This window comes from Oenanthe melanoleuca, chromosome 3 (genome assembly GCF_029582105.1).
Source record: "Oenanthe melanoleuca isolate GR-GAL-2019-014 chromosome 3, OMel1.0, whole genome shotgun sequence".
In the NCBI taxonomy this organism is placed as follows: Eukaryota; Metazoa; Chordata; class Aves; order Passeriformes; family Muscicapidae; genus Oenanthe; species Oenanthe melanoleuca.
This window is the reverse complement of record NC_079336.1, coordinates 32348166-32361471: the sequence shown is the minus strand read 5'-3', so window position 1 is coordinate 32361471 and position 13306 is coordinate 32348166. Positions and strand designations below refer to the sequence as shown.

General features: G+C 41.6%; 2 protein-coding genes across 3 annotated transcripts in view; one reads left to right on the top strand and one right to left on the bottom strand.

Annotated features, from left to right (window-relative positions):
* The window catches only part of ME1 (malic enzyme 1), a 149240-nt gene extending 142018 nt beyond the window's left edge, over positions 1–7222 (top strand). For both annotated transcript variants that reach the window (XM_056488511.1, XM_056488512.1), the window contains exons 12-14: positions 201–374; positions 4953–5051; positions 6867–7222. In XM_056488511.1, the coding sequence (XP_056344486.1) occupies positions 201–374; positions 4953–5051; positions 6867–7025 (432 nt within the window). In that variant the 3' untranslated portion in view covers positions 7026–7222. The remainder of the gene's footprint in view (positions 1–200; positions 375–4952; positions 5052–6866) is intronic.
* Positions 7223–7228: 6 nt separating this feature from the next.
* On the bottom strand, positions 7229–13272 carry RWDD2A (RWD domain containing 2A). The gene is made up of 3 exons (XM_056488513.1): positions 13095–13272; positions 12115–12333; positions 7229–10633 (listed from the first exon to the last, which is right to left on the bottom strand). The coding sequence occupies exons 2-3, from the start codon at positions 12310–12312 to the stop codon at positions 9956–9958; spliced, it is 876 nt and encodes a 291-aa protein (XP_056344488.1). The 5' UTR covers positions 12313–12333; positions 13095–13272; the 3' UTR covers positions 7229–9955.
* Positions 13273–13306: the final 34 nt, after the last annotated feature.

Genomic DNA, 13306 nt, shown 5'->3' with positions numbered 1-13306 from the left:
AAGAATCACCAGTGATCTCCAGGATCAGCATCCTGATATCCTTGAGGCATGTTCAGGCAAATAGCTCTAACACCCTCTCAGAAGAGATGCTCAATAGATGCAACTCAGCTTCCACAGGGGTGAATATTTAAAAGGATGTGAGAAATATTTCAACAGCAATCTCTCAATTAATTTGCTTTCTTTTTTTTCTTACAATTTAGGGACGTGGGATTTTTGCCAGTGGAAGTCCTTTTAATCCTGTCACTCTTCCAAGTGGAAAAACTCTCTATCCTGGACAGGGTAACAATTCCTATGTGTTTCCAGGAGTTGCCCTTGGTGTTATTTCATGTGGAATGAGACATATTGATGAGAATGTATTCCTCACGACTGCTGAGGTACTGTATTCAAAATTATTTAAATTCCTTAATTTAGTGACTTAGTATTAATGAGCAATTAAACAGGAAGAGCTAAACTTTAAAATGGGAAAAATACTGTTTTCTGTGTTAGGTCTTTATTTGCAAGGTTTATTGTTCTTTATAACTTGTATTTGAACAAGTAATTTTAAAAAAGTTAACACTTGGCCTAGGGTCACCTTACTTAAACTTTATCTTCTGTTGGGAAGGAAAAAAAAGAAAGATTTCAGTACTGTGTTATCACAGGTAAATATACATATATGTACAGTTTGCATGCATAGGCACATAGGTTTGATTTCAGATTGAAAGGAATTATTATTATTTATATTAATAGCTTTGGGGTGACTCCTGTGTGTGTGTTTTACTCACAAAAGTGTATGAATTTGACTTAGAAAGCCCTGGGCAATGAATGTTGGTCTGACCATGTCCATGCAAAGTAATTGAAAGTCTGATGCTTTGGGGTTTTTTAAAGGGTATGGAAGGAAGGAAGAAGGCTACCCTCAGTTTGCCACATTAACTCCAACTGACCCAGGCTCACTTCAGGGGGAATTCTGCCCAGTCCAGTTCATACCAGTTACAATCCATAGCACTTAATCAAAGTGCAGTGTCCTGCTTTTCCAAGCACACTTGGGAATGCATGCACCAAGGAGGCCTCCAAGCAATAAACTGGAACATTAGAATTATGGAACAATAAAAAAGAGGGGAAAAAAGCTGCACCAATTAGCAGATGTGTGAATGCATTATTCAGCTCCTGTAAGGAATATTTCATTCCAGATTCTTGCTCCTTCTGTGCTTTTCATGGTTTAAAGGGAAGAAAGTGGTCCTTGGCTATCACTCAAGGGCAGCTGATAGGCAGTGTGATCCTGTGACAGGCAGTTTATCATACAAAGCTTTCTTAAGGGGTGGGCACTTGCAAGCTGTCCTTGTTGGACAGTTCAGAGGATTTTTAAGGTGCATGCTATGGCATTTTTAGAGGTTTGCTAACAGCCTGCCCTCTGTAAGAAAGACATTCACAATTTCCATCTTTAAAATTAGTAAAAAGCCCAGCCTGTCTCCACTGGCTTTAACCATCACAGAAGGGCAGTGATCCATCTCCTAAGCCTTTGGATAATTATATCTTCCATTTAAATCCTCCCTTGTAATTTCAGTTGGATATGATGATCCTCACTTCCTGGTCTAAACTGCTGTGTTAGAGTTGCCTTACTTCATTTTAGAAGTGGCTTTATTTTGGTTTGTGTGAAATGGTTCCAGCATAGTGAGAGCTGATGACAAAAGGTGGCACGTGTGGATTGAACTGTGTTTCATGTGACAGTCTATCAAGTCAGAAAAAAAATCAGTTCTGAACAAAGAAATGTAACAGTCAGGGAAGTAAAATAGTATCAGAAATTGTGAGGAAGCTTTAAAATTCCCACTTGATGTAGAAGTTCTTTCCTGACTCTTTGGTACAGGTTTTGCCACACAGTTGCCTTCCCCTAGGAGAATCTCTAGAAAAGTTTGACATATAAAAATATGGTTTTTGCCTTGCATAGGAGGTTCTGTCGGTGGCAGGATCCCTGGGTAGCTGCTCCCCTTACTGCTCCCAGCTCAGGGCTCTCACATCTGGTCTCTCTATGTGTGAGGGGCTGTGGGGTTTGGGTGTGCTGAGCTGAGGGGTGCCAGAGGAGTCTCCCAGAAGAAGTGAAGGCTGTGCAGCCTCTTAGCTGAATAATTACACTGCAAATCAAAAGCAAAAGTGTTCTTTTTGTTTTGTTTGCTTGACTTTTTTAATGGAAGAATAAAATCAGAATAGTTTCATGGGGGTTTTTGATTAATTCCTAGTATTCCTCATTTGAAATGGAAGCATCCAAGATGCTGCAAAATTTAGAGAACCAAATCCATGCATTTTGGGTAGAGGGACCTCCTTAGATTGCCAAGGTAGCTTACCTGAAAAAAATAAATTATGAGAAGTAAGCAGCCCAAGCTGCATGCCTGCACCTCCTCTTTCTTGCTTTGCCACCTCTCCAACTAAATCTGATTGAAGTCACAAATAAGAAGTTATTATAACTAGAACAGATTTTGCTTTCAATGTTCTTTTCTTCCTGCCAAGTAAAATAGAGTGTAACTTTGAGTTTAGATGATAAATCTAAGGTACTGTAAGCTGTAATACCTCTTAACTGCAGACAGTTATTCTGTGATAACAAGGGATGCTGCCTATTCTTTTAGGTCCTACTAAACACAACAAAAGAGGCAGAGATTTATGAATTAATGAAATAATCTTGCATGTGTGACCTGATGTTTAGTTCAAAAATAATCCTACAAATCTTCTCATTAGGGACAATATGTCCTCTAAAAACCAAGATGCCCCCACTTGCTTTATGCCATTTTGTCTTGGTTGCCTTTCATTTAGGTTCTGCAATAATGCTTCACTAATTTTTCTCTTAATAACTTGAATTAATTAATATTTAAAACATTAAAATAGCCATACTGGGTTGGACCTAGGATCAAAAGAGATTGTATCTTCCTGTGAAAGCAATCACTAACAGAAGCTGAGGAAAAGGGGATAAATAAAAGAAATACAGAGCAATCCTTTCAGATTCTGGAAAAAAAATTACTGTATGGCCATCCTATGCTGGATGTTTTATCCCTGTATGGATTTTTCCTTCATAAATGAGCCTAGTGGCTTTTTAAACATGTTTATACATTTGAATATCTTTTGGCAATTAGTCTCACAATTTAATTTTGAGTCCTGTGGAAAAAGAAACTCACAATTTTCTGCTGTTTGATGATTTTGTTTCCCTACAGTGCCATAAGAAATGTTTGCCTTCCATTGTCTTTTGCATTTCCTTTCAGTCTTCTCTTTTTCTCCCAAGTCTATTTTAGTTTTTTTGTCCTCTTGATCAAAACATATTTTTTATCATCTTTTTTTATTCTCTATACCCCCTTAAGATTCTACCCCATTCTTGTTTGAAGTATGTGAAGATGCCCAAAGTGGTGCTATATTCTGGATTTGTACATTGGCACAATTAATTGACACACCTTATTTTCTCAGTAATCCCAAATGTTGATTCATCATTTTTTCCCCTGCCACTTACCTGATGGGATGTTTTTCAAATACTACATGAAAAGGGTGTTGTTCTCTTCAGAAATGCTTGGGTTTGTGTTTTTGCACAGTTTTCAGTGCTGTTCCAGGAGTATGTCTGAAGGAACAGCATGGCATCTATACAGTTGATCTTGCTACTTCTTCCACTTTGAGTGCTGCCCAAATATTTTGTGGCTTGCCTTCTATCAAAAACAGAATCACAAAGAGGAGTACTCCACTCCTGAACCTTTAATTTTCAGTGATGCATTGCAGTAAGAGCAACTTGCTGTTGATTTCTTCAGCTTTCATCTTTCCTGCAGAGCCCTCTTAAGCTGTCAGCATCAGGGACCTCAGGCTGTAAGTGCCTCCTTACATTCAGATGCACATCAAAGGGCTGTGCATCATTTGGAAATAACCTGGTTCCTGTTGTGAGGAGCAGTAACTTGATTTTACATTCTCTTAGCTCCCCCTAGAGGGTTTTTCTCTGCTGTATTTCTCAAGATCAGAATTAAATGTAAACAAATACTTTTTCTTCATTTGTTATACTCAAGAGCCTATTGTTTTTGTCAGCATTTTAACTCCAAATGGAAAAGCTTAGGACAGCTACCCACATTCTGGTTGGACTGCACAAGAGAACACTGAGTTCTTTTGAACCTGGAGCTCCTTTAGTTCAAACTATTTACCTACTTCTGCTGGAAAGGATGCATCCAGACACCTGTTCTGATGCAGTCCTAGATGTTTACAAGTATATGTACAGGGTCCTATAACCCACCTGCAAAGCAGCTGCAGGAAATTTTGTTTGTGCTTTGTTACAAGTATTTTCCTAAAATATTCCCTCAAAAGTGAACTTCTTGCTTTCTCTTTGGGCTTTGTTATCAGTTGCAAATCTCATTGTTTCCTGGACTTTCCTGGTGTTTCCAGAACCTCTTTGTTTGTCATACATGGCTTCACCAGATGTTATCCAGAGTAGAGTTTTCCTTCTATCCACATCTGGATCACCTTGAAAGTGATCCCAAAGTCCCCAGAAGATCAACAAATTGTAGCTAATGATAGCAGAACTACCAGCTGCCAGTAATTTCATTCAGAGCATTTTACACTTAAGGGTTTCAGTTCTGTTCCCTGCACAGGTTAATGTGACAACTGTCAGAATGACAGGTGCTTCTTTATAGTTTAGAAGTCTTTGACCCAACTGCAATTGTTGGCTGGAATTTATATCTCACAGTGAACTATTTGCTAGTTTATGTGTGTCATGGACTTACTCAAGACTTGAGTAACTTTTATTGTCTGAGTGAGAAAAAGGCCTAACTCCCTACATTTCTAATTCCTGTGCAGCTTCTCCTAATGACAAGGTGGTTTTTAAAAATGCTGTCTAGGTGGATTAAGCAGTATCTGTGTGATTTGCCAAAGCAGAAACATTTCTTTGCTAAAGACAATATAACTCTAATCTAATCAAGCTACAGCTGCAGCTGCATGTCACATTAAACATGTTTGTGTTATTTCAGGTTATAGCACAGCAAGTTACAGATGAGAATTTACAGGAAGGTCGCCTCTACCCTCCATTAGTCACCATTCAGGATGTGTCACTGAAAATTGCTGTGAGGGTAAGTAATTTCAGCCTTTGGTGGCTTTTTGTCTTCCCACCAGCTCTACATAGTTTGATTTTATCACCAAACACACCTTCACACAAGTTGGTTTGCATCCATCAATATTGGACACGTAGCAGTTTCAAAATTAAATTTTAAATTCATAAATGAAAAGACAATGCAAATACAAGGAGAGCTGTGGAACTACACAGTTCTGTGTATGTCTGTAGAGCACAAACTCTGCTGTCCACCACAGTCATGCCAGCTGCACAGCTGGAGGGCTTTTGGCTCTTCATGGTTATCAGTTTCAACTTGTTGCTTGTCTTCTGTGACCTTTCTTTCTACAATTATTGTTTTCTCTTTGTCACTTTACTGTGAGTAATTCCACTTCATATGCTTTTGAAAGAGTAACGAGGAGCCCTCATACTTGAAACAGTTTCCATAGCTTCACTCATTCTGTATATTTAAGAAAAGAAAAGTTCATGTCTTCTTAGGCAAGTAGTAACTCTGTTCTGTAGATGTGAAAATGTTACTTAAATTCCTCAGGCAAAATCCAGCTGGCTCTGTATTTGGCAGAAACACAGTGATAGAAGTTCCTCCTCTAGTGCATGTTAGAGAAAACACAAAAGAAGGAAAATGTTACCAAGTTATTCTTTCTGCCTGTTGTCTGTTGAAACTTTATTCCTGCAAATACTTAACTCTGGCTCATGCAACCCAACCCAAGAGGTTTAGCAATGGCCTCTGCCTTTTCCAGGAGAGGAACACTATCAAAATATTTTGGAATACCAAGCATCGGGTATGAATTCAGACCTTATTCAACCACAATAATTATGTGCACAGACCTGAAGATATCCCTGCATAAGCACCTGAAGTGCTTCTCATTCACATTGAGTTGGGATTCAGATTAATCCTAGAAAAGAAGTCTTAAAAAGGTGACTTGAGTTCTCAGCTTCTCACCAAACTAGAAGATTTATGTTTTAAAGAGAGCTAAGGAAAGCAGGAAGGAGAACAACTCCCTTTTATTCAGAGGAGCATTAGAGTGTTTGCCAGAGAGTTTCAAGCAGATCTTTTCACAGTGCTGCTACATAAAACCTGTTTGCCAGACTTCCTTTGTTTCAGATGAACGTCCAGTCTGAAGATACTTGTTTCTCAAGTAGGTCATCTTCAGATATGAGAGGCTACTTTGATGTGTTGAGAGAACTCCAACCCCTTCTAAACTTAATTTTGGTTGCAGCTGTATTTGTGATGCATAATTGATTCACTTAGATATGGTCTGGGTGAGGAAAGAGCCAGCAAATATTTGTATTTCCCCCAGCCATCCTGTGCACTGTGTAGGACTGGCTTTTTCCCATGAGTTTACTTTTTGTGAAGTATATTATCAAGCTATGGCAAATACTAAACTTCTCCAATATACAAGGAGCATGGAAGCGTTGAATAAATCACACTTTTCTTATAGTGCTTTGGGAAGATGGTAAACCAAGATAAAGTGATGAGAGAAAAGCAGTGCTTGGGGCTTGTGGAATATTTTATCCACCACTGCACAGTAAGAGCTAAGACACTGCTGTGCTAAGAGAAGCACTGCATTTCTAACAGTCTGAACATGAAATCCTGTTCAAAAGTAACCCAAGTCAGACCCACTTAAACACAAACATCATTCTGCTGTAGCCTTATTCATGGGACACTAACCTAGATCCAGTGTGAACACAGGTGACTTCCAGCACCAGAAAGGGAGAAGTCTCATCTTGATTTTAAGCTAAGTCCCACTTTTAGGTGCTGTTGAGTGTGCTCAGATAGTTCATCAGCACTAATTAGGGTTTTAATGCATCTTTCCAGATTGCAGAAGAAGCCTACAGGAATAACACTGCCTCCACCTATCCTCAGCCCAAGGACCTCGAAGCCTTCATCCGCTCTCAGGTGTACAGCACTGACTACAACAGCTTTGTGGCTGACTCCTACACCTGGCCTGAAGAGGCCATGAAAGTGAAACTGTAAATATTTCATGAAGAATGAACAAATCAGCCGCAGTTAAAAAGCATTAAAATATTAAGGTTGTTTCTGCCTAGAAAGCCTAAGAATAGCTAATTTTTTAAGATGCAGGAAACTTTTTCTAATTCATAGTAGTTGGCTAGAAACTCACATCAAGAAATCGTCAATTACATACCAGAAAATAAAAATTAATCTGAGAAATATATCTGTGTTTGGTTATTTTGATTGTTATTTTAATTGAGATATCCTGCACTACAGTTTGACAGATCTTTTTGAGAAGAGTGGTTGTATCTTGAGTCAAGAGTTTTGTCACAAACATCAATGGGAACTTATAAATGGGCACTTAAAAGATACATTTGATATTTTATCCATTACAGTCACAATGTAATTTGCATTATTTGTGAACCTGTTATTTAGAAAAAAACCCCATAAGGTTAGAATATTTTATTCCAGAGAAAATCTTTATTGGTCACTCTTGTGTGGAGTTGCGGAATGAAAATTTTCAAAAAGAGCCAAACCTGCAGAACCTTTTGATCACATCTAATTAGAACATTTTAACATTACTAACAACAGCATTTAACAATATTAACATTTAACATTAGCTAAGGTAATGTCCTGTATAAGATCAAGGATTTCATTCCCCCACCAAGATAACCACTGTTCTGATCCATTGCAAATGTTGGGCCTAATTTCTTGAACTCCATGTTCTTGACAAAAAGGGAGTATTAAAATGCCAGGAATAGACTTTGAGGAATTATTAGTTGTTAAACAATTACCACTCCAAGAAAAATGTAATATATTTTCGGGATGGTTCTGGAAACAAAGGTTACTTGAACATTTTTTCTGCTATCTGTTTCTCTCTAATCTTTACCAGAGAGATTATCTCTAGAAAACCAAATATTAATTTTGTCTGCCCTTCAACTCTGTCACAGCTGAAGATTCAGATAGGTACTTTCTCCCTCTCTGCCTAATGGGAATGTGTCAACATTTTTGCCTCACTGTGCTTTTGGCAGAAGTTCTGATCACATAAACAGTACTCTTACCACAGTGAAGGAAAAGACATTAATCATATTCTGAGCAATCAAAAACACTCTGCATTTCATGCTATCCTCTGCATTTCAATGTATTGCTATTGTGAGAAGGGTATTAAAACACTTCCTTGTGTTTCATCTGAAATAAAATAATATCTTTAATTTGTGTTGTCATCAGCTGAGTGTGCTGAGTCTTTGAACAGCTGCTGGTGAGTGCCTGGGTGCTGGAGTCCATCAGCAGTGAGTCTGCTTTTATTGCTTGGTACCCATTTTCACATTAAGGCACTCAGGCACAGAGTGGGAGGTGGTGGGCTGGGGGCCCTTCAAGGCACAGCTGCTGGGGGCTTTTCAGCAGTGTTCTTCAACTGCATATCATATTGATGGCCTTTAAATATGATCCTGCATAACAAACTGGAACACTCACTATCCACATCTGCACCCAGCACGCTTCCCCACAGGAAAACACTGCCCAGTGTTAACAGCACTGCCTCTTACAAGCTGCTGGAAAATTCTCCCCGTACTAATCTGACATAGAAAGGAGTCTTCAAGTTATTTGTGGTTTTATGTAATATTAAATATATAGATAGTTGTTTTTTCCTGTTTTCTGTATTTTACATGTATTTCCTTATGTAATGGAAAACTAAACTTTGTCTTATCTTACCCATTTTCATTTCCAAAGTGTTTGGCCTAACAGTGTATACAAAAAATGCCATGAATTGAACATATGAAAATTGTTATTAACATAACCAGACAGACACTTTGCTGCATTACATCCCTGTCCCTAAACTGAAGAGACATGGATTTGGTGGATGAACCACTTGATGGGTAAGGATGGTTGGTTGCAAAGAGCTGCAGTCAATGGCTTGATGTCCAAGTGGAGACCAGTGAGAGTGATATTCCTCAGGGGTTGGTATTAACACCTTTGTCAGTGACATGGGTGGTGGCACTGAGCACACCCTCAGCAGGTTGGCTGATGACAACAAGCTACAAGGAGAAGTCAACACACTGCAGGGAAGGGATGTTCTCCAGAAGGACCTGGAGAGGTGAGCCTGTGCAAGCTTCATAGTGTTCAAGGCTGAGTGCAAGGTCCTGCCCCTGGGTTGGGGCAATCCCAAGCACAAACACAGGGTGGAGAATGGGCTGAAAGAAGCCCTGAGGAGAGGGACTTGGTACAAGTAGACAAGAAGCTCAACATGAGCCAGTGATGTGCACTTGAAGCCAAGAAAGCCAGCTGTATCCTGGGCTGCACCAAAAGCAGCATAACCAGCAGGCTGAGGGAGGTGATTCTCACCCTCTGCTCCACTTCTGAGACCTCAAACAAACCACTGCATCCAGCTCTGGGACATGAACATAAAAGCAATATGGAAAGCAAGTCCAGAGGAAGGTCACAAAAAATGGTCAGAGGGCTGGAGCATCTCTCCTATGTCAACTGGCTGAGAGAATTGGGATTGTTCAGCCTGGAGAAGAGAAGGCTTTGCAAGACCTTACAGCACTTCCCAGTACCTGAAGGGAGTTTACAGGAAGGCTGGAAAGGGACTTTTTACAAGCACATGACAGGACAAGGGGGGAGTGTTTTAAACTGAAAGAGAGTAGGTTAAGATGAGATGGGAAGAAATTCACACAGCACAGTACAGATGAGGAGACAGAAGTGTATAATTCTTAACACACTGTTAAGAATGTTTATCACCTTGCAAGTGCTTTGAGGCATGGCTCACAAAGACAAATGCCACTTTTAGAGTCTTAGAAAATCATTGAACACATCTCAAAAATACGTGGTAGTTCAGCACAAAAATTGACATTAACTGCTTGAACCATTCATCTCAGATGTTAAAGTTTCCTTTTTCACAGTAGCTTTAAGGAAAAATCTTGCTCTCCAGAATTACAACTCTTTATAAACAGTTTCTCTTAATTGTCTGAAAGTTTGCCTTCAACACCAAATAAAATCTGAAAAATGTGTCCACTCTGATGCTGTTTCAGGAATTCCAGAAACTGGCCAAGATCCATGTGATAGTCATTCCTCAGGCCATAATCACCATGTGCCTGAAACTGCAGGTCTTCAAAACTGTGAAAGAGACGGAGATTATCAATGCTTCCCTCTGTTTCTGAATTCTCTACATGCTTGCATGAAATATGCTTCCAGTTGGGATATCTAATAACACGCCAGAACTCTTCACAGTTTTCTTGGAGTCCCTCCACACAGATGACACCAGGTTTCCCAGTCAGGCAGAAGCCAGTCAGATTTAACTTCTTTGCACAGTCAAAAATCTTTTTCCTCAGTTCCTGCCTGTATATGTGATGGCTGTAGATCCACATGCGATGCAGCATTTCCTTAACCCTGACCTCTTTAGAAGCACACTCAGATGAGCCCTTACTGTTTTCCAAGAAAGTCAGGCTGTTGTCCTTCAGCCACTGCACAGCCTCACACACACACAGATCTCCTGAATCCAGAGAGCTGATGTGAGATGCCAGACGAGTATTGAGCTGCAGCTGTTGCTGCCTGTGCAGAGCATCTGATCTGGCAAAGAGCTGAGGAGCCACCTGAGGGTACATATGAGGAAGGAGAACCTGCAATTCCACCTTTACCTTAAAAACAGAAGACACACATAGACACACACACACACACACACAGAGAAAATTAATTCTGCAGCTACTGAAGACACACTAGATTCTTCTTCCCTGTCAGAGGCAGATTATGAGGCGATGTAATTAAAACTGCAGCACCCTACTGACTGGAATTATCTCCACTTCCCTTATGTCCCAATAACCCACTCCTTTGTCTGTTCCTTTTCTTCTATTGCATCACACTGTCACTTTCACAAGGCTTCCCATGATATCCAGGCAGCTTTTGGGCTGTTCACAGAACTAATGCTATGGCTTGGGAGAAGGTACACAGTTATCCTTGAGGGATATTTCTACCTCAGTGTTGCTACAGTAATGAACTGCTGGAGTCAAGGACTTTTGAGAATCTCATCCCTTATCAAATGCACATGACTAATGAACTCAGCCCAGCTGCTGGAAAAAAAGGCCAAGAGTTACATGAAATGGTGTTTGTGATTGTACCTACTGTATATAGAGACACATGGCGGAAGTGTTGGAAATATTTTATATTTAAGGTTACTCCCAATCCAAACCATTCAATAATTCTGTACATTACCATTGTTTTAAGCAAGTAAAGAGGAATCAGGATTACAGGGGATTAAAAGATTTATGCACGTTTCAGGTCAGGGAGACCTCCAGATTATTTTATCTGATCTCTTATCTGGGCTGTTGAATATCTCTTGATTATTCCTACAGTGCCTTCAAACAGAGCACCACAGTTCTTTGGCAGCTGAACCCTGCCTCTAGTCCAAGAGTAGGAAAGGATTTATGTGTCCTCAGTGCTTCAAGCTCCTGTGGACTATTAGGGGGTACTCACTACAGTGTACAGTCATATGACTAGTCCTGCAGAGAGAACTGAATCATGAAATGACTAATTATCTTTCCAAGTTCCTTGACAATCTGCTATGGAAAAAACTCACTACTCCTACACAATCCCTCCCTACATGGTTCATAAAACTTCTCTCTGAAGGTTGGTGAAAGGGTACATTTTAGAAAGACTCCTAAGCTTGTACCTAAAGTTTCAAAAAATGATGAGGCCATCTCCTTACCCAGTAAATTGTTCTAATGTTTGATACCTTAGTTCCACAGAAAATGACTTTTAGGCTGAGTTTGTTCTCAATTTCTAGTCACTGCATTAGTATGCACTCAGACCTGTGTTCTCTGTGCAAGTAATTACATCAATTAGTTCAATCTCTTTTTTCAATCAGTTAAACTGCAAGTTTGGTTTCTCTGCTCATAGGCTGGTTTTGTTTTTGTGTTCTTGTGACTCCTCATAATTGCATTCTGCCATTTGGGGCTATTTTTGCATTACTGTATTTCTAACACAGATGTTAGCAGCAGCCGAGATTTTCTGTTACTATTGACTTGTCAAACAGCAAACAACCCCCTTTTTTCCAGGCAGAGTTTTCAAGTGTGTGCAGGAGTAGAGACACCACCGCCCATGAACAAAGCTCCTCGCAGCTCACCTTGGCCTCCCCTACATGGAGAGCGATGCGATATTCCAGCTGCGGGGGCAGCGCTCCGTCCGCATTCCCCAGGTAGCGCTGGATGCTGGGCACGGCAGCCGCATCCAGGCTGAATTCCCCTCTTTTGGGAAACATGGAAAGGAGCATTTCCACTTCCAGCAGCTGGAGCTCCAGGCATTCTTTTACCGTGAGAGCCATTGCACTGCCCTCCGCGCACGCCTGCAACGAGGGGGCTGGAGTCAAACCCGGGGGTTCAGCACATGGAGTGGGTCAGCACCAAGGGAAGCCCCGCGATTCTTTAAGGGCAGGATTTGGCTAAACACGGCTGGACACAGCGCTCAGCACCGGGCAGGGCGGCCACGGGGAGCCCTGCGGGGCTCCGGGGTGGAAGAGAGCAGGAATGATGTGCACGGGCAGTGATGCATTATTTGTGTTATTTATCAGCAGATACTGACAAATACACCCCGTGCTGTCTGCCCAGCCAGCAGCCAAGCCCTGCTCAGCCACTCTCTCATTGCCCCACCAGCAGCATCAGGGAGACAATCGGAAAGGTAAAGGTAGGAAACTCACAAGCTGAGATCAAGGCAGTTCCATAGGGAAAGCAGAAGTGTGCACAAAGCAAAGCAAGGGATGAATTCCCTGCTACCCATGGGCAGGGGGTGCTCAGCCATCCCCAGGAGAGCAGGAACCCACCACACCCAGCAGTGACTCGGCAGACAAACACCATCACTGCAAACATCCTCCCCTTCCTCCTTCTGCCCCTGCCTGACACACTGAGCACGATGTGCCATGGTCTGGAATGTCCCTTTGCTCAGCTGGGGTCACCTGTCCCGGCTGTGTCTCCTCCCAATCTCCCCCAGCCTGGCAGTACAAAAATCAGGAAAGGCCTTGGCTCTGTGTCAGCCCTGCTCAGCAATAACAAAAACATCTCTATAGTATCAACCCTGTGTTCAGCACAAATCCCAAACACAGCCCCGTACCAGCCACTGTGAAGGAGATTAGCCCCGCCCGAGCCAAAGGCAGCGCACAGGGGAGACACTGTGTAACGCGAGTGCGGTGTCAGTGCAGCTGTGCGAGGCCGCCACAGCCCGGCCCGGCCCGGCCCGGCCCCGCCGCCATGCCCGGACCTTCCGCCGGACGCTCCCGGGCGGGCGGGGCGGCGCGTGCGCGGCCGCGGCTTCGGGCGCCACGC